Below are 26,226 nucleotides of genomic sequence, written 5' to 3'. Positions count from 1 at the left end.
TTGACAGTACTGAATAAAAACAGTGTTGACAGTACTGAATAAAAACAGTGTTGACAGTACTGAATAAAAACAGTGTTGACAGTACTGAATAAAAACAGTGTTGACAGTACTGAATAAAAACAGTGCTGAATAAAAACAGTGCTGAATAAAAACAGTGTTGACAGTGCTGAATAAAAACAGTGCTGAATAAAAACAGTGTTGACAGTGCTGAATAAAAACAGTGCTGAATAAAAACAGTGTTGACAGTGCAGAATAAAAACAGTGTTGACAGTGCTGAATAAAAACAGTGTTGGCAGTGCTGAATAAAAACAGTGTTGACAGTGCTGAATAAAAACAGTGTTGGCAGTGCTGAATAAAAACAGTGCTGAATAAAAACAGTGTTGACAGTGCAGAATAAAAACAGTATTGACAATGCAGAATTAAAACAGTGTTGACAGTGCAGAATAAAACAGTGTTGACAGTGCAGAATAAAAACAGTATTGACAATGCAGAATTAAAACAGGGTTGACAGTGCAGAATAAAAACAGTATTGACAATGCAGAATTAAAACAGGGTTGACAGTGCTGAATAAAATCTCACTCATAATAAACAGCAGCTCTTTGCTGTATTCTATGACAGTCTCTCCCTGGTCATGGTTTTAAAAATGCTGAAATATTTCGTAGACTAGTGTGCTGTGGGCTCGTTGAAGCTGTAGGAATGATGATTTGAGCTTTCCGATTGGCCAGCGCGGTAGGCACACTTGATGTAGCCACAGCTCTCCTGGTCCACCGGGTAGGCAGAGTTTGTTCCTTCAGACAACTTATATGACTCAAAATGGGCACAATTTGCCTACCTGGCACGCAGGACTTCTGAATCAAGTGCACCTACCGCCAACAGCCCAGAATGAATTTTAAAACATTAGAAAGGATCACAAGGCTTTATCGAAATGTCTGGTAATCGACTTGGAATGCCTTGGCGATCGACCGGTTGGTAACCACTGAGCTAGACTGTGTATTCCCCTCTGAGAAGACCCAATGTGCTGTTTGTCAAACAGTGTAACTCTCCCACCACTATCATCAGCAGTATGCTACATCAGCAGTATGACCAGTGTCCTCAGCCATCTGAGCCACTGGGAGAAATGTATTTAGCTCAGAACACATCCCTCTGCTCCTAGAATGCATTGAGTGGACTCTTCCGAGCCTCTATAGACACAGGGAAAGTCCAGCCTCAGTGCTGAACACTTCGGGGTTGATTTTTATCGCTACTGTCTGTATATGAGGCTACAGTGCCTTGCGAAAGTATTCGGCCCCCTTGAACTTTGCGACCTTTTGCCACATTTCAGGCTTCAAACATAAAGATATAAAACTGTATTTTTTTGTGAAGAATCAACAACAAATGGGACACAATCATGAAGTGGAACGACATTTATTGGATATTTCAAACTTTTTTAACAAATCAAAAACTGAAAAATTGGGCGTGCAAAATTATTCAGCCCCTTTACTTTCAGTGCAGCAAACTCTCTCCAGAAGTTCAGTGAGGATCTCTGAATGATCCAATGTTGACCTAAATGACTAATGATGATAAATACAATCCACCTGTGTGTAATCAAGTCTCCGTATAAATGCACCTGCACTGTGATAGTCTCAGAGGTCCGTTAAAAGCGCAGAGAGCATCATGAAGAACAAGGAACACACCAGGCAGGTCCGAGATACTGTTGTGAAGAAGTTTAAAGCCGGATTTGGATACAAAAAGATTTCCCAAGCTTTAAACATCCCAAGGAGCACTGTGCAAGCGATAATATTGAAATGGAAGGAGTATCAGACCACTGCAAATCTACCAAGACCTGGCCGTCCATCTAAACTTTCAGCTCATACAAGGAGAAGACTGATCAGAGATGCAGCCAAGAGGCCCATGATCACTCTGGATGAACTGCAGAGATCTACAGCTGAGGTGGGAGACTCTGTCCATAGGACAACAATCAGTCAGTCGTATATTGCACAAATCTGACCTTTATGGAAGAGTGGCAAGAAAGCCATTTCTTAAAGATATCCATAAAAAGTTGTTGTTTAAAGTTTGCCACAAGCCACCTGGGAGACACACCAAACATGTGGAAGAAGGTGCTCTGGTCAGATGAAACCAAAATTGAACTTTTTGGCAACAATGCAAAACGTTATGAAAAAAAAAGCAACACAGCTGAACACACCATCCCCACTGTCAAACATGGTGGTGGCAGCATCATGGTTTGGGCCTGCATTTCTTCAGCAGGGACAGGGAAGATGGTTAAAATTGATGGGAAGATGGATGGAGCCAAATACAGGACCATTCTGGAAGAAAACCTGATGGAGTCTGCAAAAGACCTGAGACTGGGACGGAGATTTGTCTTCCAACAAGACAATGATCCAAAACATAAAGCAAAATCTACAATGGAATGGTTCAAAAATAACATATCCAGGTGTTAGAATGGCCAAGTCAAAGTCCAGACCTGAATCCAATCAAGAATCTGTGGAAAGAACTGAAAACTGCTGTTCACAAATGCTCTCCATCCAACCTCACTGAGCTCGAGCTGTTTTGCAAGGAGGAATGGGGAAAAAATTCAGTCTCTCGATGTGCAAAACTGATAGAGACATACCCCAAGCGACTTACAGCTGTAATTGCAGCAAAAGGTGGCGCTACAAAGTATTAACTTAAGGGGGCTGAATAATTTTGCACGCCCAATTTTTCAGTTTTTGATTTGTTAAAAAGTTTGAAATATCCAATAAATGTCGTTCCACTTCATGATTGTGTCCCACTTGTTGTTGATTCTTCACAAAAAAAATACAGTTTTATATCTTTATGTTTGAAGCCTGAAATGTGGCAAAAGGTCGCAAAGTTCAAGGGGGCCGAATACTTTCGCAAGGCACTGTATATGTGTTTGGCTGCAGACTTGTTTGTTTATGAGTAACCTCCCCGGGGTCTCGATGTACTCCTCCCTCCTCCCCCTTACCCGATCCCCCCCCCCCCTCCCGTGATGTACTGAGCCGTACACATCCTTCCACACATCCACTGACGGATCCCTGGCTCACGTCTGAGAGAGAGGAACTCCCCCGTCCTCCACATGCATTCATCTGGCCACAGAAATAGCACCACACAGCTGAGAGGGGGGGGGGGGGGGGGGGGGGGGGGGGGGGGGGAGGGGGAGGAAGATGGAGAGAGAGACAGAGAAACATTGAGAGAGGTCTCTAAGAACGGATGTGACAATATGGAGGGAGGACATTTAGGGACCATTCAGACAGAGAAGAGTCGGGTTGAGAAAGGCAGCCTGCTTCATGTAAGAAAGCTACACAGAAAGGAGAACGTGCTTTGTCATCTCTTGTGAGTTTCTGAAGGAGTTTGGAGGTTTACAAAGTCTAGAACATTTTGGATGTTTTTTGACGGGTGGAAAGGAGGCTGAAGGAGAGAGGAGCGGAGATGAAGGGAAGGGGGGGAGAAGGAAGTGGAGAGGTGAGATGAAGGGGAAGGGGTGGACAAGGAAGTGGAGAGGTGAGGTGAAGGGGAGAGGTGAGGGGAGGCAAGATGTAGGGGAGAGGTGAGGTGAGGCAAGGTGAAGGGGAGAGGTGAGGTGAAGGGGAGAGGAGGTGAGGTGAGGTGAAGGGGAGAGGGGGTGAGGTAAAGGGGAGAGGTCAGGTGAAGGTGAGATGAGGTGAAGGGGAGAGGTCAGGTGAAGGTGAGATGAGGGGAAGGGGAGAGGAGGTTAGGTGAAGGGGAGAGGGGGTGAGGTGAGGGGGTGAGGTGAAGGGAAGGGGAGAGGAGGTGAGGTGAAGGGGAGAGGGGGTGAGGTGAAGGGGATAGGGAGATGAGGTGAAGTGAAGGGGAGAGGAGGTGAGGTGAAGGGGAGAGGGGGTGAGGTGAAGGGGATAGGAGGTGAGGTGAAGTGAAGGGGAGAGAAGGTGAGGTTAGGTGAGGTGAGGTGAAGGGGAGAGGAGATGAGGTGAAGGGGAGAGGGGGTGAGGTGAGGTGAAGGGGAGGGGGTGAGGTAAAGGGGAGAGGTCAGGTGAAGGTGAGATGAGGGGAAGGGGAGAGGTCAGGTGAAGGTGAGATGAGGGGAAGGGGAGAGGAGGTTAGGTGAAGGGGAGAGGGGGTGAGGTGAGGGGGTGAGGTGAAGGTGAGATGAGGGGAAGGGGAGAGGAGGTGAGGTGAAGGGGAGAGGAGGTGAGGTGAAGGGGAGAGGAAGTGAGGTGAAGGGGAGAGGGGGTGAGGTGAAGGGGAGAGGGGGTGAGGTGAAGGGGAGAGGGGGAGAGGTGAAGGGGAGAGAGGTGAGGTGAAGGGGAGAGGGGGTGAGGTGAAGGAGAGGGAGGTGGGTGAAGGGGAGAGAGGTGGGGGTAGGGGAGAGGGGGTGAGGTGAAGGGGAGAGGGGGAGGTGAAGGGGAGAGGTGGTGGGGGTGAAGGGGAGAGGGAGAGGGGAGAAGAGATGAGGTGAAGGGGAGAGGAGATGTGGTGAAGGGGAGAGGGGTGAGGTGAAGGGGAGAGGGGGTGAGGTGAAGGGGAGAGGAGGTGAGGTGAAGGTGAGATGAGGGGAAGGGGAGAGGAGGTGAGGTGAAGGGGAGAGGAAGTGAGGTGAAGGGGAGAGTGGGTGAGGTGAAGGTGAGATGAGGGGAAGGGGAGAGGAGATGTGGTGAAGGGGAGAGGGGGTGAGGTGAAGGGGAGAGGGGGTGAGGTGAGGGAGAGGAGGTGAGGTGAAGGGGAGAGGAGGTGAAGGGGAGAGGAGGTGAGGTAAGGGGAGAGGAGGTGAGGTTTCAGGGGAGGGGAGAGGAGGTGAAGGGGAGAGGGGTGAGTTGAAGGGGAGAGGGGGTGAGGTGAAGGGGAGAGGAGATGAAGGGGAGAGGAGGTGAGGTGAATGGAGAGGAGGTGAAAGGGAGAGGAAGTGAGGTGAAGGGGAGAGGGGGTGAGGTGAAGGGGAGAGGTGGTGAGGTGAAGGTGAGAGGGGGAGAGGTGAAGGGGAGAGGAGGTGAGGTGAAGGGGAGAGGGGAGAGGTGAAGGGGAGAGGAGGTGAGGTGAAGGGGAGAGGGGTGGGGTGAAGGGGAGATGAGGTGAGGTGAAGGGGAGAGGAGATGAGGTGAAGGGGAGAGGGGGTGAGGTGAAGGGGAGATTGGGTGAGGTGAAGGGGAGAGGAGAGGAGGTGAGGTGAAGGGGAGAGGAAGTGAAGGGGAGAGGAAGTGAGGTGAAGGGGAGAGGGGTGAGGTGAAGGGGAGAGGGGAGAGGTGAGGGGAGAGGAGGGTGAGGTGAAAGGGAGAGGGGAGAGGTGAAGGGGAGAGGGGGTGAGGTGAAGGGGAGAGGGGGTGAGGTGAAGGGGAGAGGGGAGAGGTGAAGGGGAGAGGAGGTGAGGTGAAGGGGAGAGGGGGTGAGGTGAAGGAGAGAGGAGGTGAGGTGAAAGGGAGAGAGGGTGGGGTGGAGGGGAGAGGGGGTGAGGTGAAGGGGAGAGGGGGTGAGGTGAAGGGGAGAGGTGGTGGGGTGAAGGGGAGAGGGGGTGAGGTGAAGGGGGAGAGGAGGTGGGGTGAAGGGGGGAGAGGGGGTGAGGTGAAGGGGAGAGGAGGTGAGGTGAAGGGGAGAGGGGTGGGGTGAAGGGGAGAAGAGATGAGGTGAAGGGGAGAGGAGATGTGGTGAAGGGAGAGGGGGTGAGGTGAAGGGGAGAGGGGTGAGGTGAAGGGGAGAGGAGGTGAGGTGAAGGTGAGATGAGGGGAAGGGGAGAGGAGGTGAGGTGAAGGGGAGAGGAAGTGAGGTGAAGGGGAGAGTGGGTGAGGTGAAGGTGAGATGAGGGGAAGGGAGAGGAGATGTGGTGAAGGGGAGAGGGGGTGAGGCGAAGGGGAGAGGGGGTGAGGTGAAGGGGAGAGGAGGTGAGGTGAAGGGGAGAGGAGGTGAAGGGGAGAGGAGGTGAGGTAAAGGGGAGAGGAGGTGAGGTTTCAGGGGAGGGGAGAGGAGGTGAAGGGGAGAGGGGTGAGTTGAAGGGGAGAGGGGGTGAGGTGAAGGGGAGAGGAGATGAAGGGAGAGGAGGTGAGGTGAATGGGAGAGGAGGTGAAAGGGAGAGGAAGTGAGGTGAAGGGAGGGGGTGAGGTGAAGGGGAGAGGTGGTGAGGTGAAGGTGAGAGGGGGAGAGGTGAAGGGGAGAGGAGGTGAGAGGCGAAGGGGAGAGGGGGAGAGGTGAAGGGGAGAGGAGGTGAGGTGAAGGGGAGAGGGGGTGGGGTGAAGGGGAGATGAGGTGAGGTGAAGGGGAGAGGAGATGAGGTGAAGGGGAGAGGGGGTGAGGTGAAGGGGAGATTGGGTGAGGTGAAGGGGAGAGGAGAGGAGGTGAGGTGAAGGGGAGAGGAAGTGAAAGGGGAGAGGAAGTGAGGTGAAGGGGAGAGGGGTGAGGTGAAGGGGAGAGGGAGAGGTGAAGGGAGAGGAGGGTGAGGTGAAAGGGAGAGGGGAGAGGTGAAGGGGAGAGGAGGTGAGGTGGGAGGGGAGAGGGGGAGAGGTGAAGGGAGAGGAGGTGAGGTGAAGGGGAGAGGGGTGAGGAAAAGGGGAGAGGAGGTGAGGTGAAGGGGAGAGGGGGTGAGGTGAAGGGGAGAGGGGGTGAGGTGAAGGGGAGAGGGGGTGAGGTGAAGGGGAGAGGGGAGAGGGGGTGGGGTGAAGGGGAGAGGGGGTGAGTTGAAGGGAGAGGGGTGAGTTGAAGGGGTAGAGGAGGTGAGGTGAAGGGGAGAGAGGGTGGGGTGAAGGGGAGAGGGAGTGAGGTGAAGGGGAGATGGGGTGAGGTGAAGTGGAGAGGGTGAGGTGAAGGGGAGAGGAGGTGAGGTGAAGGGGAGAGGAGGTAAGGTGAAGGGGAGAGGAGATGAAGGGGAGAGGAGGTGAGGTGAAGGCGAGAGGAGGTGAGGTAAAGGGGAGAGGAGGTGAGGTGAAGGGGAGAGGAGGTGAGGTGAAGGGGATAGGGGTGAGTTGAAGGGGAGAGGGGGTGAGGTGAAGGTGAGATGAAGGGGAGAGGAGGTGAGGTGAAGGGGAGGTGAGGTGAAGGGGAGAGGAGGTGAAGGGGAGAGGAGGTGAAGGGGAGAGGGGGTGGGGTGAAGTGGAGAGGAGGTGAGGTGAGGTGAAGGGGAGAGTTGAGACAGTTTAAATGAGAGAGGGAGGAAGCAGAAGCTAAGCATGACATGGCCTCTGTGTGCGTGACAGAGGGGAAGGCATAGCTGCAGTTGAGATCAGGTGAAACTGAGAGCAGAGAAGGTGAGAGGTTCTAGGTCATACCTCTGAGAGAAGGAAGGAAAGAGGGGGAGCGAAAGGAGAGAGGGGGAGGATGGAGAGAACTGAAGGCTAGAAGAAGACTGAGTGTTGGGGCACAGAAATAGGCGGCAGGACTTCTTTCCATGATGGAGATAGAGTGCGGAGCGAGGGAAGAGGTAGAAGAAGGAGAGAAGAGAGTAAAAGAGACAGTGAGAAAGAGGAAGATCTGAAGGTGAAAAGATCAGCATTGAGGTCATGAAGACAGACATGTACAGCCTTGAAGGTAGAGCTGGAGAGGAGGAGGAGGACGAAGGAAAGTATCAGAGGAAGCAGACAAGCCTGAGAAAGTGTTGCCTGGACCGGAACGAGAGGTTGAGAGGAGGAAGGAGGGAGATGAAAGAAGAGGGCTGCTATGGAGGAGAGAGACAGAGAGAGACATGGTACTGCCAGGAGGTTTTATCCAGAGAAGCCTATGGAAGAGAAAGTGTATGTTGATATCTGCTTACTTCAGTTCAATGCTGTCATCATTTTTGGGGGGAATTCAGCTCAATGCTGTCATATTTTCCCAGAGTATTATGGTGATTGACTTGGCTGTCTATGTTGATGTGGAAGAGTGGAGATGTCTTTCTCTCTCTGTTCTCCTCAGTCTCTCATCTATTTTCTCTCTCTCCCTTTCCCTCAATGCTGTTCCTGTCTTCTTCTTTCACATCAATGTCAACCGAACTCTTTCTTTTTGTTTTACGGTCTCTCTCTCATGTAGTCTCTCATGCAATGTCGATCTATCTCACACTAACCACTCTCACAGATTCCTTTCTCCCTCGTTCTCGCGTTTGCAGTTTCTCTCCATCCCACTCTCTCCTGCAGTTTCTCCCCTCTTTCTCTCTCTGTAGGTGGGTCTTAAGTGAGACTTCAGTCACCGCAGCTGAGCTGTGCTTTACTGGGCTTTAGATGCTAAGTGTGGTGCAGTGGAGAAATTATGATGGGAAGCTACTTTCACAGAGCCACAGCCGCTGTACCGCTAGTCTAGCTTCCTGCCTGCCCACCTAGCTTCCTGCCTGCCCACCTAGCTTCCTGCCTGCCCACCTAGCTTCCTGCCTGCCCACCTAGCTTGCTGCTTGGCTGCTTACGGAGCCGCGGTCGGCCAAACAGGCCCCTATAATCCAAATTCCCAAGCATGGCCACATTAAGGATATTTCTCCACATGATGAAACATGCTCTACTCTACCGTTTATGACACACTGGGTTATCAAGCAATTCTCTCTCTCTCTCTCTCTCTCTCTCTCTCTCTCTCTCTCTCTCTCTCTCTCTCTCTCTCTCTCTCTCTCTCTCTCTCTCTCTCTCTCTCTCTCTCTCTCTCTCTCTCCTCTCTCTCTCTCTCTCTCTCTCTCTCTCTCTCTCTCTCTCTCTCTCTCTCTCTCTCTCTCTCTCTCTCTCTCTCTCTCTCTCAGGGTGCGACAAGAGTTCTCTCTCTCTTTCCCTCCGTCCTTCACAGCGTCTGTTCACCCCCCCTGTCAGCCATCACATTTATACCTCCACAGACAGGGATGAAAAGATCATCAAATGGCTATAATAGCACCTCAAACGGGCTTCTTTCCACCCCTAATAAACTCAGCTAATCAAAAGTTATTGTGGCACTCTGTGAAGCACCGTAAAAATAGCAATTAGATAAGTGTGGGAATGCAGTTTCACTGGGAGCGGGCGTCAGGTTGGACCCGGTGAAATCATTTTATGAGGTTTTCATACACGAACAGCTAGGGACCATAAACTCGGTGTTGGGACTCAAATCAAATCAAATGTTGTTGGTCACATACGCGGGGCTAGCAGATGTTGATGCAAGTGTAGCGACATGCTCGTGCTTCTAGTTCCGACAGTGCCGTAATATCTAACAGGTAATCTAACAATTCCCCAACAACTACCTAATACACACAAATCTAAAGGGGTGAATGATAATATGTACATATAAGTAGATGGATGAGCGATGTCCGAGCGCTATAGGCAAGGTGCAGTAGATGGTATAAAATACAGTAAATACATGTGATATGAGTAATGTAAGATATGTAAACATTATTAAAGTGGCATTATTTAAAGTGACCAGTGATCCATCACAGCGTTGACTGTGATGTGTCTGGACTCCTGCAGTGGGACTGTCCACATCACAGATTTGCAGCGCTCTTTAAATGTCCCCATATCGAGAGACGGTTAGAGTCGTGTCATACACAGGCAGAATTTAGAATCACGTGCGTGTTTGTCTTAGCTTGTAAGTAGGCAAGTAGAATTGCACAGTAGAGGTGGGAGTTTATATTTTTCCTGGTTATCAGAGGTGCGGCGAGAATGGCATAACTGGGACAAACAGTTTGTGGTACGGTGAATGTACTTGTTTAGGACATACACCACCGTTCAAAAGTTTGGGGTCACTTAGAAATGTCCTTGTTTTTAAAATAACATCCAATTGATCAGAAATACAGTGTCGACATTGTTAATGTTGTAAATGACTATTGTAGCTGGAAACGGCAGATTTTTTTATGGAATATCTACATAGGCAAACAGAGGCCCATTATCAGCAACCATCACTCCTGTGTTCCAATGGCACGTTGTGTTAGCGAATCCAAGTTTATCATTTTAAAAGGCCAATTGATCATTAGAAAACCCTTTTGCAATTATGTTAACACAACTGAAAACTGTTGTTTTGATTAAAGAAGCAATAAAACTGGCCTTCTTTAGACTAGTTGAGTATCTGGAGCATCAGCATTTGTGGGTTCGATTACAGGCTCAAAATGGCCAGAAACAAAGTACTTTCTTCTAAAACTCGTTAGTCTATTCTTGTTCTGAGAAATGAAGGCTATTCCATGCGAGAAATTGCCAAGAAACTGAAAATCTCGTTCAACGCTGTGTACTACTCCCTTCACAGAACAGCACAAACTGTCTCTAACCAGAATAGAAAGAGTGGGAGGCCCCGGTGCACAACTGAGCAAGAGGACAAGTACATTAGAGTGTCTCGTTTGAGAAACAGACGCCTCACAAGTCCTCAACTGGCAGCTTCATTAAATAATACCCGCAAAACACCAGTCTCAACGTCAACAGCGAAGAGGCGACTCCGGGACGCAGTTCCTCTGTCCAGTGTCTGTGTTCTTTTGCCCATCTTAATCGTTTATTTTTATTGGCCAGTCTGAGTAATGGCTTTTTCTTTGCGACTCTGCCTAGAAGGCCAGCATCCCGGAGTTGCCTCTTCACTGTTGAGGTTGAGACTGGTGTTTTGTGCTTTTCTTTCAAAAACAAGGCCATTTCTAAGTGACACCAAACTTTTGAATGGTAGAGTATGTTGTGTATGATGGTGTTTGTGGTTTGTTGCTGCACACAAGTTTAACAGTGTGCCCAGGTAGAGAGGATGATTTAAGAGGCTTGAACAGTGAGGGGGGATGGGGTGGATGTGAGATTTAAAGGGATGAGGAGGGAGAGAAGAGAAGGAGAGGGGAGAGGGAGGTAAAGGAGGAGAGGGGGAGGGAGAGAATCTGTTGAATAATTCAGCGCCCCCTGTCTGTGTGAGTTAGCATCAACACAGTGCAACCCCAAAAGACCCTCCCGTACACATCTGCAAAACAACTCAAATGTACACACACACACACACACACACACACACACACACACACACACACACACACACACACACACACACACACACACACACACACACACACACACACACACACACACACACCACACACCCTTCCTTTCTCTCAGTAAGTGTGAATTATTCAGTTGGTGGGGAGAGGAGAGCTGTGTGGGTAGGTGCTGTGACAGCAGGTGACCCTGCAGCAGGAAGAAAGGACATGGTCCCTCCCTCTCCTCTCTGCTCTCTTCTCTGCTCTGCTCTCTTCTCCTCTGCTCTGCTCTTGCTGTCTCCTCCTCCTCTGCTCTCCTCTCTTCTCCTCTGCTCTCTTCTCTGCTCTCCTCTGCTCTCCTCTCTTCTCCTCTGCTCTCCTCTCTTCTCCTCTGCTCTCTTCTCCTCTCTGCTCTGCTCTCCTCTTGCTCTCTCCTCTGCTCTCTTCTCCTCTCCTCTGCTCTCTTCTCCGCTCTCTTCTCCTCTCCTCTGCTCTCTTCTCCTCTCTGCTCTGCTCTGCTCTCCTCTTGCTCTCTCCTCTGCTCTCTTCTCCTCTCCCTGCTCTCTTCTCCGCTCTCTTCTCCTCTCCTCTGCTCTCTTCTCCTCTCCTCTGCTCTCTTCTCCTCTCCTCTGCTCTCTTCTCCTCTCCTCTGCTCTCTTCTCCGCTCTCTTCTCCTCTCCTCTGCTCTCTCCTCTGCTCTCTCCTCCTCTCCTCTGCTCTCTCCTCTGCTCTCTTCTCCTCTCTTCTCCTCTCCTCTGCTCTCTTCTCTGCTCTCTTCTCCTCTCCTCTGCTCTCTCCTCTGCTCTCTTCTCCTCTCCTCTGCTCTCTTCTCCTCTCCTCTGCTCTCTTCTCCTCTCCTCTGCTCTCTTCTCCTCTGCTCTCTTCTCCGCTCTCTTCTCCTCTCCTCTGCTCTCTCCTCTGCTCTCTTCTCCTCTCCTCTGCTCTCTTCTCCGCTCTCTTCTCCTCTCCTCTGCTCTCTTCTCCGCTCTCTTCTCCTCTCCTCTGCTCTCTCCTCTGCTATCTTCTCCTCTCCTCTGCTCTCTTCTCCTCTCCTCTGCTCTCTTCTCCTCTCCTCTGCTCTCTTCTCCGCTCTCTTCTCCTCTCCTCTGCTCTCTCCTCTGCTCTCTTCTCCTCTCCTCTGCTCTCTTCTCCTCTCCTCTGCTCTCTTCTCCTCTCCTCTGCTCTCTTCTCCTCTGCTCTCTTCTCCGCTCTCTTCTCCTCTCCTCTGCTCTCTCCTCTGCTCTCTTCTCCTCTCCTCTGCTCTCTTCTCCGCTCTCTTCTTCTCTCCTCTGCTCTCTTCTCCGCTCTCTTCTCCTCTCCTCTGCTCTCTCCTCTGCTCTCTTCTCCTCTTCTCTGCTCTCTTCTCCTCTCCTCTGCTCTCTTCTCCTCTGCTCTCTTCTCCTCTCCTCTGCTCTCTCCTCTGCTCTCTTCTCCTCTCCTCTGCTCTCTTCTCCGCTCTCTTCTCCTCTCCTCTGCTCTCTTCTCCGCTCTCTTCTCCTCTCCTCTGCTCTCTTCTCCGCTCTCTTCTCCTCTCCTCTGCTCTCTTCTCCTCTCCTCTGCTCTCTTCTCCGCTCTCTTCTCTTCTCCTCTCTTCTCCTCTCTTATCTGCTCTCCTCTCTGCTCTCTAAAGTACTATTGACAGATTACTTGACACTCATAAAACACTCATCTTTACATTGCATAGACTCTGTTTGCATTACAAAGTACTGTATATCCAACCTCTTTTGCCGTAAAATGGTCACATGGTTTAAACTTGTTCCAGGATCTCCTCCTTACTCTCTCCATATTCCTTTCCTGACAGCCCGACCTGGAAGAGATCGAGTCTGCACAGGAAGTGCTTGCCAGGGCAGCAGCCACGGGCCTATTGGACGGGATCGATTCCAACAATCCAACTAGGAAGGAGAGGCGTGGCCGACAGACCCACCAGGCACCAATCAGTCACGCCCGCTCAGCTCATACACGCCCACACGCCACCGCCAGCAGCCAATCCAGAGTCATGGAGTTCCTTAACCGTGAGACCAAGGGTTGTAGCTCCGCCACTACGGTGGGGTCGACCAATGGAGGTCTGTCGCAACGAGGTCAGTTCATTCACACACACAGTTTCACTCCTAACACACGCATACTCAACTGCTCTTTCTGTGTCGTACTAGTCCAAAGGCCCTCGAGCTCTCTTCCTTTCGCCTCATTCCTCTCTCACACTCCACAATCCCCCTCTTCCTCTTTCTCTGTCCTCTAGGTAAAGCCAAGCCTGCTCGCCGACGCCCTCCCAAGCCCTCCCTCTCCAACAGTACCTCCTACACCTCCCCTTACCCCGCCCCTAACCCCGCCTCCAGCCTCTCCAGGAAGAATCAGACCTGCCTCATCAACACTGCAGCCTCATACAACAACCGCCACTCGCCTACCGCCACAGACCCCAACCCCCCTGCTGCCCCTCTCACCACAGCCCCCTTCACCCCCCTGGTCCACCCTGGCCCCCCTAAGGGACGTCAGGAGGTGCTGCGCCCCGTGGCCCTCACCCTGCCCCCGGTCCTGTTCCCTGGGTACTCCCCCCCGGCCAGACAGATACGGAACTTCCCTCCGCCCCCCCAGAGGTCCAACCCCACCCTGCCTTGCTACCAGTGGAAGACCTCACCCCCCCAGGTGCCCCTGATCAAGTCCTCTGGTAGTGTCAACGAAAAGCCTGTCGTCAAACACCCTCGCCCCTGGCTCTGACCCGGCACACAGGACAATACTTCAGGCAAATACACCTTCAAATACTGAAGACAAAAAACACACTACCATACACTGAAATATAGAATACATGTTACACACACACACACACACACACACACACACACACACACACACACACACACACACACACACACACACACACACACACACACACACACACACACACACACACACACACACACACACACACACACATATATACACACACACACACATACATATATATACACATACACATATAAACACACACACACACATATATATATATATATACACACACACACACACACACACATACATATATATATATATATATATATATATACACATACACATATAAATACACACACACATACATATATATATATATATATACACATACACATATAAATACACACACACATACATATATATATACACACACATGCAAGTTACATTCACACACAGTGTCCATAGTGCTGTCACTATTATAGTTTTAAAGCAAAAACAATAAAGCACCTTTAAAGTCATTTCACTTTAATACTTTTCGTATGTGTCATAAAACAAGTATGCCATAGTCTCAAGTATACAGTAATTGTATATTTTTACAGTAGTGCCAATTACCAAATATGTGATTTCATGACGTCAATGACTTGACCCATTACATGAGAAAATAAACCTGCACTTTCAAGACCTTCCCTTGTTTTGGTATTGCATTTATTTTCACAACAGATCACAATTACATGGTGTAGAGATGAGTGAAGAACAGAGCACATGAATCACACTATTTTCACGTATGTTTTTAACGTTGGAGTGGATTGCATTCACAGAGTTGAGTTAGAGTGTAGAGAGGTGTACCTGGGTCCTAAAGGAGACAGTGGGCGGTCAGCTCTCCATAGTTGGGTGAATGTGTGTGTGTGTGTGTGTGTGTGTTTGTGAGTGGGGACAGGTTTAGATAGTCTGGTAGAGTTAGGTGCTCTGCACAAAGGTCTAACTCCATAATGACACCCTCCTCTGTAACCTCTCTCTCCAACGATGATCCATCTCTCTCTCTCCCCCCTCACATTCAGATTACAAACACATGAAATACCAACACCACCCCATTCCTCCCTCTCACCTCTCATCGCCAACCTGGGGTACAATCATTACTTTACAATAATTATAGTACAATCTGAGCACCCCTCCTCAAGGGAGACATTGGTTCAGTCCGTTATGTGAGCCAGATGGGATGGAATACATTGGTTCCCATGTTCTGTACACTCCCTGTCTCTGTTAGGACATCATGGCTGTATAGTCCGTCACATGACACGTCTCTATTGGAGTCTGGTGCTCAAAGGTTGCCAGGTCGGGTAGAAGAGCTGGATGGCGGCGTTTGGTCAGTGGCCTTGTCTGTAGCGATCGGCTTTTACCATGTCAACGAGACAGACGTCTTAAGGAGACGTGAGTGTGAGTGTGTGTGTGTGTGTGTGTGTCCTTCCGTGTGTCCCCCGTTCTGGAATGCTACTCAGTTTGGCACTGCGATGGGAACAGGGCTGCTCTCACTGTGTACAAGAAGTTTAAAAAGAAAAAGTGTAGATAAACAAACACACATTCAGTGTGGGCTTCCTGATGCAACAAAGCCAGCACTCACTTGGGATTGGTTGTTTTTCTCAGGTATGTCCAGTGTGTCTCAGTATTAGTTTAAAGCCTGCGTCACAGGAAGCAATTTGGACGCAATTTAAATCGCATGCAACATCCAATCCTGTTATACATCACATCATGGTTTCATAAATGATCTGTTCTCCCCTACAGTTTTCAGTCTTTCGCTTCGCCCACGACTGGCTCATGTTGACGACAATCCCGACGCTGTGTTTAGACACGTCAATAACCAAGGCTTTCAAAACATGTGGCCCTTATCTTTCATCAGACGAGAAAGAATTCTTCAAAAAGATACACTTACTGTAGCAGTTTTACACAGATCCATTCAGCTTTGGGTGCCTCCATCTGACTAAACTACACTCCCAGAGTTACCCTTACACACAGGTGTTTGGAGCACGCTAGATAGCTAATTAGCACAGGTGGTTGCCACTTGTCTGTTTTCGTTAAACAAACGCTGTAACATGGAGATATGGCCGTGTCGGAACCCTAACCCTAGCAAGGCGTGTATCAAATTAACCATTTTTTTTTTATAGGTATTATTTCTCGATGATATGAAAGATAAGGTCCATACGCCTCCAAACCTGTACCGCAAGCGACTCGTGTTAATGTTCAGATTGAGCATCGGGGCTCGTAACAAAACTCCCCCGTAGAGAAGACGCCTTCATCCAATAACTCTTATGTATAATGTAATGAGAGTCATGATCAAGGGCTATGTTTTACCAAGCTAACTAGCTAACAAAGCTAGCAACGAGCTAACCTAGCTAGCGCAGTTCATGTTGGCCAATTTCAGTTGAAACTGGACAGATAAAGGTCTGGGTTCACTTTTAAAATGACATTTATTGACTGCCAGAGCATGTACATAAACCATGACTAGACAATTTTTTTCTGACATTTGGCATGTCTCTTTTGTTAGCAACACTTACAGCTGTGTTGACATGACAACTTGGGTCAGAGTTCCGTACGGAACGATATGACGAGTCATGTAAACCTTTTTTCCTGCTCACTGATTGGACACTGCATACAGTCAGTTGCGTGAAATAGGATTCATTTCTATCTTGCGATGCAATGCAACTAAGTTGCAGGCCCCCAAAAATGTGGGGGGTGACACACTGGGCAACACAGGTGCAACTTTGTTGCAAGCAACATAAATTGTATCCAGAATGCTTTGTGTGACACCGGCTTAATACTCCAGTAATAATACTCCACAAGACGAGGCAGTGCCCGGTGAGGACAGCTGTGGCCTGGCTAAAGTAGGCAAGTCTCTCTATGACACAGCAGAGTTCAAAGCTCAATGGAAAGTTCCACTAGTGACGACCCATATTAACCACACATCATTCTGCTGTATCTTGGCCTTCCTCTTCTTCTTCTGCAGATTAGTTCACTTTTTATTATTTTGAGCAGATACACATTCCCTGATCCATTCCTCCTTTGGTCTGCCCAGTGGTGTTAAGTTAACATATATGTACATCGTTGGTTACCATGGCTGGTATTGGTTAGGAGTGGTTGTAGGTCGTAGTTGTGGCGACAGTGTGAGTGACAAAGCCAGGGGCTGTGGTAGGGGGTGTGGTCAGTGAGCTGTCCGTCATTGCTGAGGCAGTTCTGAGGGCGTTTTCTTTGTTTTCAGAGTGTCTATGAGAGACTGGACGCCACGCTTCACGCTGGTGGTCACCCGGCGCGTCACCGAGTCGGGGGGCGGGGAGGAGGAGCCAGCTCTCTGAGAGGGGGGGCGTGCCACCAGACACTTCTGATACCGCAGCTGTGGAAGAGGAGGAAGGGGGGGAGAGGAAAGTACATCAGAGTCTAACTCAACCACAACCCTAACACTAACTCTAGCTTCATGTCCACGTCTTGGTTCAACCCTAACTGTAGCCTCAACCACAACCTTAAACCAATCACAACCCTAACCGTAGCCTCAACCACAACCTTAAACCAATCACAACCCTAACCGTAGCCTCAACCACAACCTTAAACCAATCACAACCCTAACCGTAGCCTCAACCACAACCTTAAACCAATCACAACCCTAACACTACCTCTAGCTTCATGTCCACTTCCTGGTTCAACCCTAAATGCAAGAACGAGGTAAAGAGGATAAGCAGACAATGTATACAGTATGTGTGTACACACAGTAGGTATGAGTAGGAGTCTCACCACGCAAGCAGCCTGCACGGCCTCAGACACACTGCCAGCGTTGGGGTCACACCAGAACACGTGGCACTGGAAGTGCTGGTTCCCAGAGTCCATGACGAAAGCAAAGGTGTGGATGTCCCGGCCCACTCCCATGAAGGACAGGAAACGCACGCGGCACTCCACCAGCACTTCCTCCTCCTCTTCCTGTCCAGGGGACCAATGGTTATAGAATATAGGGAATATTCAGGTAGAAATGAAGACATGTTTTTTGTCATGATGAGGGCAACGGGTCAAAGCAAGAAAAGCCAGGTTGGTTAAGATGAAATCAATATCTACAGTAGGTTTCAGTCCAGACGGATGAGATGTGAATCTGTTGTTTCACATGCGGTTGCCAAATGGATGACAAATGCAAATCATGAATGTGGTAAAGCGATTCAGGGATAATCCACAGGTACGGGAAGAAAATCTGCTACTTGCCTTCTCCTTGATGACAGCCACGGTGGCGTCAGCCACACTCAGTATGACAGGGGTCCAGTCCTCTTTTCCTGTGGAGGACACCAGGCTCTCTATAGCCCCGTTGATGATGTCCATACCTGGAGAGAGAGGAGGGGATGGAGAGGGAGAGAGGGAGGAAAGAGAGAGAGGTGGTGAAACCTGAGTTTGTTTTCTAACTCCAGTGGAGTGGCGGTCGGTGCCGTTTAAGATGAGTTCAATAGAACATTGATAGAGTTAGACTACAACACGATACTCACATTTTCCCTGTACCCATCATGAGGTCGTTACAATTTAGCCTATGAATGAAAGTTTACAACATAGGTGCACAGGTCGAGAGAAAATGTTTAAATAATCAGGGTGACAGAGAATGACTCATTGGATACCGCCTTGCACTCTTTTGACTGGATCTAGCTGACATAGGGTGTAATCATTAGTCCAGCAATTGCCAACAAGAGTTTCTATTGGAGAAATGCAGGTATAGTTAGCCCCATTTTGTTTCGTTCACTTCTGTTTAAGAAACGTTTTTAAACAGAATTTGGCGGTAGGAATACACCTCTGATCACATGTAAACACAGTTCACTTTCATAGCAGCCACATACAAACAGCATGATCACTTTCTCGTTGTATTCCTTCTCGCATCAACGCGCTCTCCTCCTCTCACCTTTTCCCTTCGCTTGTGGACTTCAGCTCACAACACATCAGCTGTCTGTGACCAGGCAAAAACACTTTCCAAGCCAAACCTTCATATCATAATTGCTAACAACTACACACAACCTACGTCTTTGTCCCCATATTAGCTAATGTCATAGTCGATATAGCAACTAGCATTAACGTGTTAGTAAACCCGCTAGCTACAATCATGCAGTGTACAGTCAGAAAGCAGTTACACCGGTGGCAAAAAATTAATAAAACCAAAAGCTTACTTTGACTTGTAAGAGTTTCTGTGTGGGATAGCAATAGCAAGCAAGCTAACATAGCATCCCTCTCTGTTTGAGCAGGGTGTTTGAGTAGGCTAAACTGGCTAGATGCATAAACTAGCTAAGCAAGTGAAAGTGAAAAAAATACTACGAGAAATATAGCTAGCTTTCTCTCTCCCTCGCTCTCTTGCTTCTCTTTCATTTTTGAACAATTTAATTTGCTCAAAACTGTTCAGCTATTGTCTGTCTCTTTCAGTCAACTACTCACCACATTGTATGCACTGCAGTCTAGCTAGCTATATCTTATTCTTTCAGTACTAGATTCATTATCTGATCCTTTGATTGGGTAGACAACATGTCAGTTCCTGCTGCAAGAGCTCTGATAGGTTGGAGGACATCCTCCGTAAGTTGTCAGAATTACTGTGTAAGTCTATGGAAGGGGGTGAAAACCAGGAACCTCCTAGGTTTTGTATTGAAGTCAATGTACCCAGAAGAGGACGGAAGCTAGCTGTCCTCCGGCTACACTATGGTGCTACCCTACAAAGTGCTGTTGAAGCTACCGTAGACCTTCATAGCAAAACAGTGTGCTTTAATAAATTATTTGATGACGTTAATATATTTAGTATAGTTTAATCTAAAAAGGATAACTGTAATGTTTCACTATTTAGATTTTTTGGTCATCTCCTTGCTCCTCTGAGGACCCTCCACTGCTCCAGTATGTGTACAGGTGTATGGACCATGATTAACGGAACACTTCAGGTGGTTAGGTACGGCTGTATATGTAGCGTCCTTACTTCTCTTACCTATGGGGCGAGACACAGACGTCATCCCCAGGTAGTTCACATTGAACTTCTGCACCAGCTCAGTCTTTGGGACGGGAAACTCTGTGGGAGAATACACACATCAGACACGAAAGATGCACACACACACATACACATACATACACACACACACACACACTACAAAGGATGTCCAAGCAGACTCAGGCAAAGACATGCCCAAACAGGCTTGTTAGTCTAAAATACAAAAATAAACCGATTCTTGTGTGAACATTTGAATATTTCAGATGTTGTTGCATCTAATTAGGTCATATGAAAAAACAACTGAAGATGGTTATTCATACAAGTGTGCAGAGCTTCAGAGGGGCTGTTTTGATAAACGCTCGGCTCAAAAACAAAGTGTATTTACAGTGTGGCCTGAAGAGCGGGAAGTCTTCTATCCCTCTGTCCATCCTAACACAGACAAGAGTGTAAAGACCAACACCCCGGATAAAGGACAGAACAGGAGTTTGTCTACTTCCTATTACACTCTGCCTGAGGGTCGGGGAGAAACAAGGAATGGAATGAAAGGAGGTGAGAGACAGTGGAGGGATCTGATAGTGGAGTGCACAGGCGGTTTGGTCGTGGTAGCGAGTAGCGAGTGAGCGATGTTCGTCCAATGAGCGCTTTGATCTCTCAACAGGGGGTTGCTGAGCGTTAGGGCTGGCTACGACTCAACACTAATTGGCTTTTAATGAGGTGAGCTGCTCCTGTGAGCTCAGAGCCCATCCACGATTTTTACTCCATGCACAGAATAAAAGTATTTCCCCCGCAGTCAGCAGATCCTGACACAAAAGCTGAAGTTATGGGATGAATTGTTATTTTATTATCTATAATAATTGGTTTAGTACTTTTGGTAATGTGTCATGAGATGTTGTACTGTTGTCAGCATAATTCAGGCTTAAGTGAACCAAGCACAGCTTTTTCATTAACAAGTGTTTGCATTCAGTTCTGGATTCACAAGAGGCCTTTTTTCATTTGCAGTGAAACACTCATGAAACACATACAGAGAGTGAAACAAATCAAGTTATAACGCTCAACTCCAATTCTGTAAACAGATCACCATTAATGAATAGTACCTGTGTGTGTGTGTGTGTGTGTGTGTGTGTGTGTGTGTGTGTGTGTGTGTGTGTGTCACCAAGCCCCTTACCCTGGAGAGGAACATCGGAGCCTGTTTGGGATGAGCTGCAGGCAGCAGCCTTCGCACTCTTCCTCTCAGCCATAATCTGAAGGTAGAGAGGAGTGGGGGAGAGAGGGAGAGTCAGACGGGGGAAGAGAGGGGTAAAAGAGGGGGGGGGGATAAGATGGTAATGTGAAACAAAGAAATTCAAAGCGTTTAAACTTCAAACTCAGAAAGAAGCACAAGGCATTATGTGTTCTTTGAACTAAAATGTAGACATATTTCCTAATGAATGAATCTCTCTCCGTTTCTCTTCTCGATCTTCTCAGTTCTTATACTGCAGCAGAGCAGCCACACTCCTTACGGGCGCTGTAATGTGCTGCACTCCCTTCGAGATAGTTGATTAATTGTAGGTGTCATTAATCAAAGTCTATGGTGAGTCTGCAACTCTCTTCTCACAGGGGAACGAACACACACACACGTATGTATGTACACAGGCAGGCAGGCTGGCAGGCAGGCACACACACACACACACACACAAACACTGCACACCAACAGAGGCTGAGGTCAGTAAGTTTTCACACTGCAGTAGGAATCGTTTTAAATAGACAATGTGGAGTGTAGGACTTATTTACTAGCGCACAATGAGTGACTGTTTGGGATTATTCATTTACTTATGTATGGGACTGCCAGGCCAACAACGTATTGAGTAATAGCTGAGAAACACTGAGACAAGATGTAGAGCTTTTTTCCAAAGTGGGTCACCATCTCTCTTGTCAGAAAGCAGATCACAAACAACAGACAAGGAGACTACCTTTATTTTGCTGAGTGAATTGTCCTTTTCAAGGTCATGCCTGGTCTAAAGCCTACAGGCTGTCAAAACTGTCAGTGTCTAGAACAGTGAAACTGGTCTAGTCTCCATGTGCATCATACATTCGTAAGGAACAGTACATTCAGCAGGGACTGAGCAGCAGTTTAGCAGTCTCCTCTCCTCGCCACTGCTACATAACGAACGTAGGTTACTCCTTTCAGGGCTAGAATTCCCTTAACCCTGAGTGGGGTTAAAACACTCTCCCACCCTCCCCTCAACCTCACAACCGCCCGCCCCAGGGCAGATCCAATGGTGATGTTGGTGGCGGTTACACATACTGTAAACAGGATTGCAATTTGACCAAAATGAGGTGTGTACGTCTTTCTACTCCCTCCACTTGAATTTAATGGACAGAACATTTCTGTGAGAATGCCCACTCACCTTGGAACAGATTTCGTGGAGACTCGTTGCTATGGCTTCTGCAGGGGTATCACATCGAAACACATGGCATTTCAACACCCGTGTGTTTTTGTCTCTCGCCACATAGGCAAAGTCTCTATAGAAGGGATAGAAGATATCGTATGAGACATGAATACGTGTCATATTCACATGTATGTATCTGGCAGGTAATTAAATACGTTAGAATAGCATCTGTATATTTTGACATGATGAATGTTGGTGAAAGGCATGGGATAGCAGACAGACGTTTCCACTTTCTATTACTAGGAAATTCAGACACCTTGACTTCTTCCACATTTTGTTAGGTTACAGCCTTATTCAAAAATGGTTTAAATTGTTTCCCCCCCTCATCAATCTACACACAATACCCTTTAATGACAAAGCAAAAACAGGTTTTAAGAATGTTTGCAAATGTATATATATAAAAAAAGATATATATCACATTTACATAAGTATTCAGACCCTTTACTCAGTACTTTGTTGAAGCCCCTTTGGCAACGATTACAGCATCGAGTCTTCTTGGGTATGACGCTACAAGCTTGGTACACCTGTATTTGGGGGAGTTTCTCCCATTATTCTCTCCAGATCCTCTCAAGCTCTGTCAGGTTGGATGGGGAGCGTCGTCTCTCCAGAGATGTTAGATTGGGTTCAAGTCCGGGCTTTGGCTGGGCCACTCAAGGACATTCAGGGACTTGTCCCGAAGCTACTTCTGCATTGTCGTCGCTGTGTGCTTAGCGTCGTTGTCCTGTTGGAAGGTGAACCGTTCCCCCAGTCTGATGTCCTGAGCGCCCTGGAGCAGGGATCTCTCTGTACTTTGCTCCGTTCATCTTGCCTCGATCCTGACTAGTCTCCTAGTCCCTGCCGCTGAAATACATCCCTACAGCATGATGTTGCCACCACCATGCTTCACCGTAGGGAAGGTGCCAGGTTTCCTTCAGACGTGACGCTTGACATTCAGGCTAAAGAGTTGAATCTTGGTTTCATCAGACCAGAGAATCTTGTTTCTCATGGTCTGAGAGTCTTTAGGTGCCTTTTGGCAAACTCCAAGAGGGCTGTCGTGCCTTTTAGGCTTCCGTCTGGCCACTCTACCATAAAGGCCTGATTGGTGGAATGCTGCAGAGATGGTTGTCCTTCTGGAAGGTTCTCCCATCTCCACAGAGGAACTCTAGAGATCTGTCAGAGTGACCATCGGGTACTTGCTCACCTCCCTTACCAAGGCCCTTCTCCCCCGATTTCTCAGTTTGGCTGGGCGGCCAGGTCTAGGATGAGTCTCGGTGGTTCCAAATTTCTTCCATTTAAAAATGATGGAGGCCACTGTGTTCTTGGGGACCTTCAATGCTGCAGAAATGTTTTGGTACCCTTCCTGTTTAGGTACCAATCCTGTTTAGGAGCTCTAGGGACAATTCCTTCGATCTCATGGCTTGGTTTTTGCTCTGACATAAACTGTCAGCTGTGGGACCTTATAAAGACAGATGTGTGCCTTTCCAAATCATGTCCAATCAATTGAATTTACCACAGGTGGACTCCAAGGATGATCAATGGAAACAGGATGCACCAGAGCTCAATTTCGAGTCTCATAGCAAAGGGTCTGAATACTTAAGTAAATAAGGTATTTCTGTTTTTTTGTAAATTTGTAAAAACCTGTTTTCACTTTGTCATTATTGGGTATTGTGTGTAGATTGCTGAAGATTTGTATTTATTTAATCCATTTTAGAATAAGGCTGTAACGTAACAAAATGTGGAAAAAGTCAAGGGGTCTGAATACTTTCGGACATGCAATGTATGGTACATTACCCTGACATGCAATGTATGGTACATTACCCTGACATGCAACGTATGGTACATTACCCTGACATGCAATGTATGGTACATTACCCTGACATGAAATGTATGGTACATTACCCTGGCATGTAATGTATGGTACATTGCCCTGACATGCTATGTATGGTACATTACCCTGGCATGCAATGTATGGCACATTACCCTGGCATGCAATGTATGGTTGAACTATAAAAATAAGCTACTTTGTTCACTTGTTTCCACAGATGACAGATGATGAGTGCTTCCCTATCGTCAGTGAACAGTTATTATCATACTTTATTATCATTCACTGCCTTAAGAAGAAGTGTCTTCTCAGTGGTGGGCGCACGCACGCACGCACGCACACACACACACACACACACACACACACACACACACACAGACACACACACACACACACACACACACACACACACACACACACACACACACACACACACATAATTTGTCCCATTGCCTAAGGGTAAGGAAATGCCATGCTGAGATCTTCAGACAGTTGCCACATGCCAGAGAGGAGGCAGTGACTCCCAGTGAGAGAGAGAGAGAGAGAGAGAGAGAGAGAGAGAGAGAGAGAGAGAGAGAGAGAGAGAGAGAGAGACAGACAGAGAGAGAGAGAGAGAGAGAGAGAGAAAGAGAGAGAGAGAAAGACAGAAAGAGAGAGATAGACAGAAGGAAAAAACAGAGACACGTGTGGGGATGGGGGGATTGAGTAACACAATATACTGAAAATGGGATGGGGATGAAATACAACACCTGTCATCCACACATCATGTACACACACACCATCAACAGAGAATCATCCCAGAGTATAGTGCAGAGTGGGAATCCAAGAAACCATGGACGAAGTGATAAAGAAAGAATGTCAGATGACGGAGAGAGTGCTGGGGAGTGGAACCATGCTGAGGAGCCATGCAGGGGAGCCGTGCAGAGACACAGGTGCAGCTGTGAATCAAACACACACACACACCTAGGGACACTCAGCGTTTATCACAGTGGTCCACTCTGATCATGAGTCCATTACCAGCACCGTCTCCCTGCTTAATTGTGTGCTCACACACTTTGGGTCAATAATACTCGGTTCCTTTCCAGCGTAGAGAATTGTGTGCGTTTTGACTGCGTGTGTGTGTACATTTAGAGCTCGATTCAATCCACATCGCGGAAGTTCAGCTTTCCAGCAGATTGAAATTTAAAGGCAATGTTCCCGCTTTATAGCGTTGACTTCATACACGGTAAACGCTGCGTATGTCGGCTCAATCGGAAATGACCTTTAAAATTCTACCGTCGAATCTGTACCGCTTCAGAGCTACCAGACTGAGTAGAGGCCTTAAGCATTCTGTCACACAAGCTGCAGAGCACAGTGGCCCTGCGTCTATATTTACAAACGTCTCATATTTCGCGTTTAACGTCTTTTGAGAGCAGAAACAGAAACACAGATGCAGCATCGAGATAAAAACGGCCCGTGGCGACTCTGTGCGCGAGCGCCAGTGTGTAGTGCTGTGTTATAGCTAAAGAGCAGAGCTCACTCCCAGGCTTTCTGCTGTCTGTCTGTCTGTCACTCCCCAGACAGCTGAAGAGGCGTGTGACTGCGGGTAAAATGGAGGACTTGACACAATGGTTAAAAGAAAAGACCAAAGGCAATACGTGGAGCACACAGCAACCATTTACCTTTCCCTGGGTCCAGGGAAGCAGAGGGAAGGAGAGAGGGAGAGAGCGGGAGGAGAGAGAGAGGGGAAAGAAAGAAAGAATAAAGAATGTGAAAGACATTGTTATTACATTAAATATTCTGGGGTGATCACAGACGATGCTCTTTGGTCCCAATCAGAAGGTGTCTGAGCCATTCCCTGAGCCGTGTGTGTGTGTGTGTGTGTGTGTGTGTGTGTATACTGTATGTGTGTGTCGAAGCTTCACCTCTGTATACTTTTCATTTCAGCGGCAGAGCTTAGCGTTCCCGCTCCATTATGACACATCACACCTCTGCTGTTTGACATGCCGACACACACACACAACACACACAACACACACACACACAACACACACACAACACAACACACACACACAACACAACACAACACAACACACACACACACACACACACACACACACACACACACAACACACACACACACAACACAACACACACACTAAACCTGGCGTTATATGCAACCGAACGCTTGCTTCGCTCTCATCCCCTCTCCCTCTCCGCCTCTCCCTCTCTCTCTCAAATTCACTCGTTTCACCTCATTTCCCCCTACCTTTCCCCCTCTTTTTTTCTCTTTCATCCTCCGTTCATCAATTACCCTTTTAATCTTCCTTCCATCACTCTACTTTCACTTCTCTCTCTCCCCCCCCCCCCCCCCCCCCCAAAAAAAAATCTCTCTCCTACCCAATCTCTATCCAATTTCCCAGAGGGCGTTCCGGTGTAATAAAGGCCTAGTGCACTTACTTAAAAAATATATATTAATTATTTTCTAATTGTGATTTATCAGGGGGTCCTGCAACTCTCT

At 48.1% G+C, this 26,226-nt stretch overlaps 2 protein-coding genes across 5 annotated transcripts in view; one reads left to right on the top strand and one right to left on the bottom strand.

Moving 5' to 3' along the window:
• LOC110487721 (protein NSUN7) overlaps positions 1 to 14,207 on the top strand; it is a 40,816-nt gene extending 26,609 nt beyond the window's left edge. The window contains 2 exon segments of the mRNA XM_036942855.2: positions 12,603 to 12,879; positions 13,038 to 14,207. Coding sequence (XP_036798750.2) covers positions 12,603 to 12,879; positions 13,038 to 13,513 — 753 coding nt within the window. The 3' untranslated portion in view covers positions 13,514 to 14,207.
• A 6-nt stretch (positions 14,208 to 14,213) lies between these two features.
• The window catches only part of LOC110488707 (amyloid beta precursor protein binding family B member 2), a 49,316-nt gene continuing 37,303 nt past the window's right edge, over positions 14,214 to 26,226 (bottom strand). For 2 of the 4 annotated variants that reach the window (XM_090198284.1, XM_090198285.1), the window contains exons 9-14: positions 21,884 to 21,998; positions 20,662 to 20,737; positions 19,488 to 19,577; positions 17,755 to 17,874; positions 17,303 to 17,481; positions 14,214 to 16,907 (exon numbers count right to left, since the gene is read on the bottom strand). In XM_090198284.1, coding sequence (XP_090054410.1) covers positions 16,734 to 16,907; positions 17,303 to 17,481; positions 17,755 to 17,874; positions 19,488 to 19,577; positions 20,662 to 20,737; positions 21,884 to 21,998 — 754 coding nt within the window. In that variant the 3' untranslated portion in view covers positions 14,214 to 16,733. The remainder of the gene's footprint in view (positions 16,908 to 17,302; positions 17,482 to 17,754; positions 17,875 to 19,487; positions 19,578 to 20,661; positions 20,738 to 21,883; positions 21,999 to 26,226) is intronic. The other 2 variants (XM_090198286.1, XM_090198287.1) reach the window with 1 other exon arrangement.

Source organism: Oncorhynchus mykiss, chromosome 14 (genome assembly GCF_057628025.1).
Source record: "Oncorhynchus mykiss isolate SJ-2025 chromosome 14, ASM5762802v1, whole genome shotgun sequence".
Lineage (NCBI taxonomy): Eukaryota > Metazoa > Chordata > Actinopteri > Salmoniformes > Salmonidae > Oncorhynchus > Oncorhynchus mykiss.
Note: the sequence above shows the minus strand (reverse complement) of the source record. Positions and strands in the feature narration are given on the sequence as shown.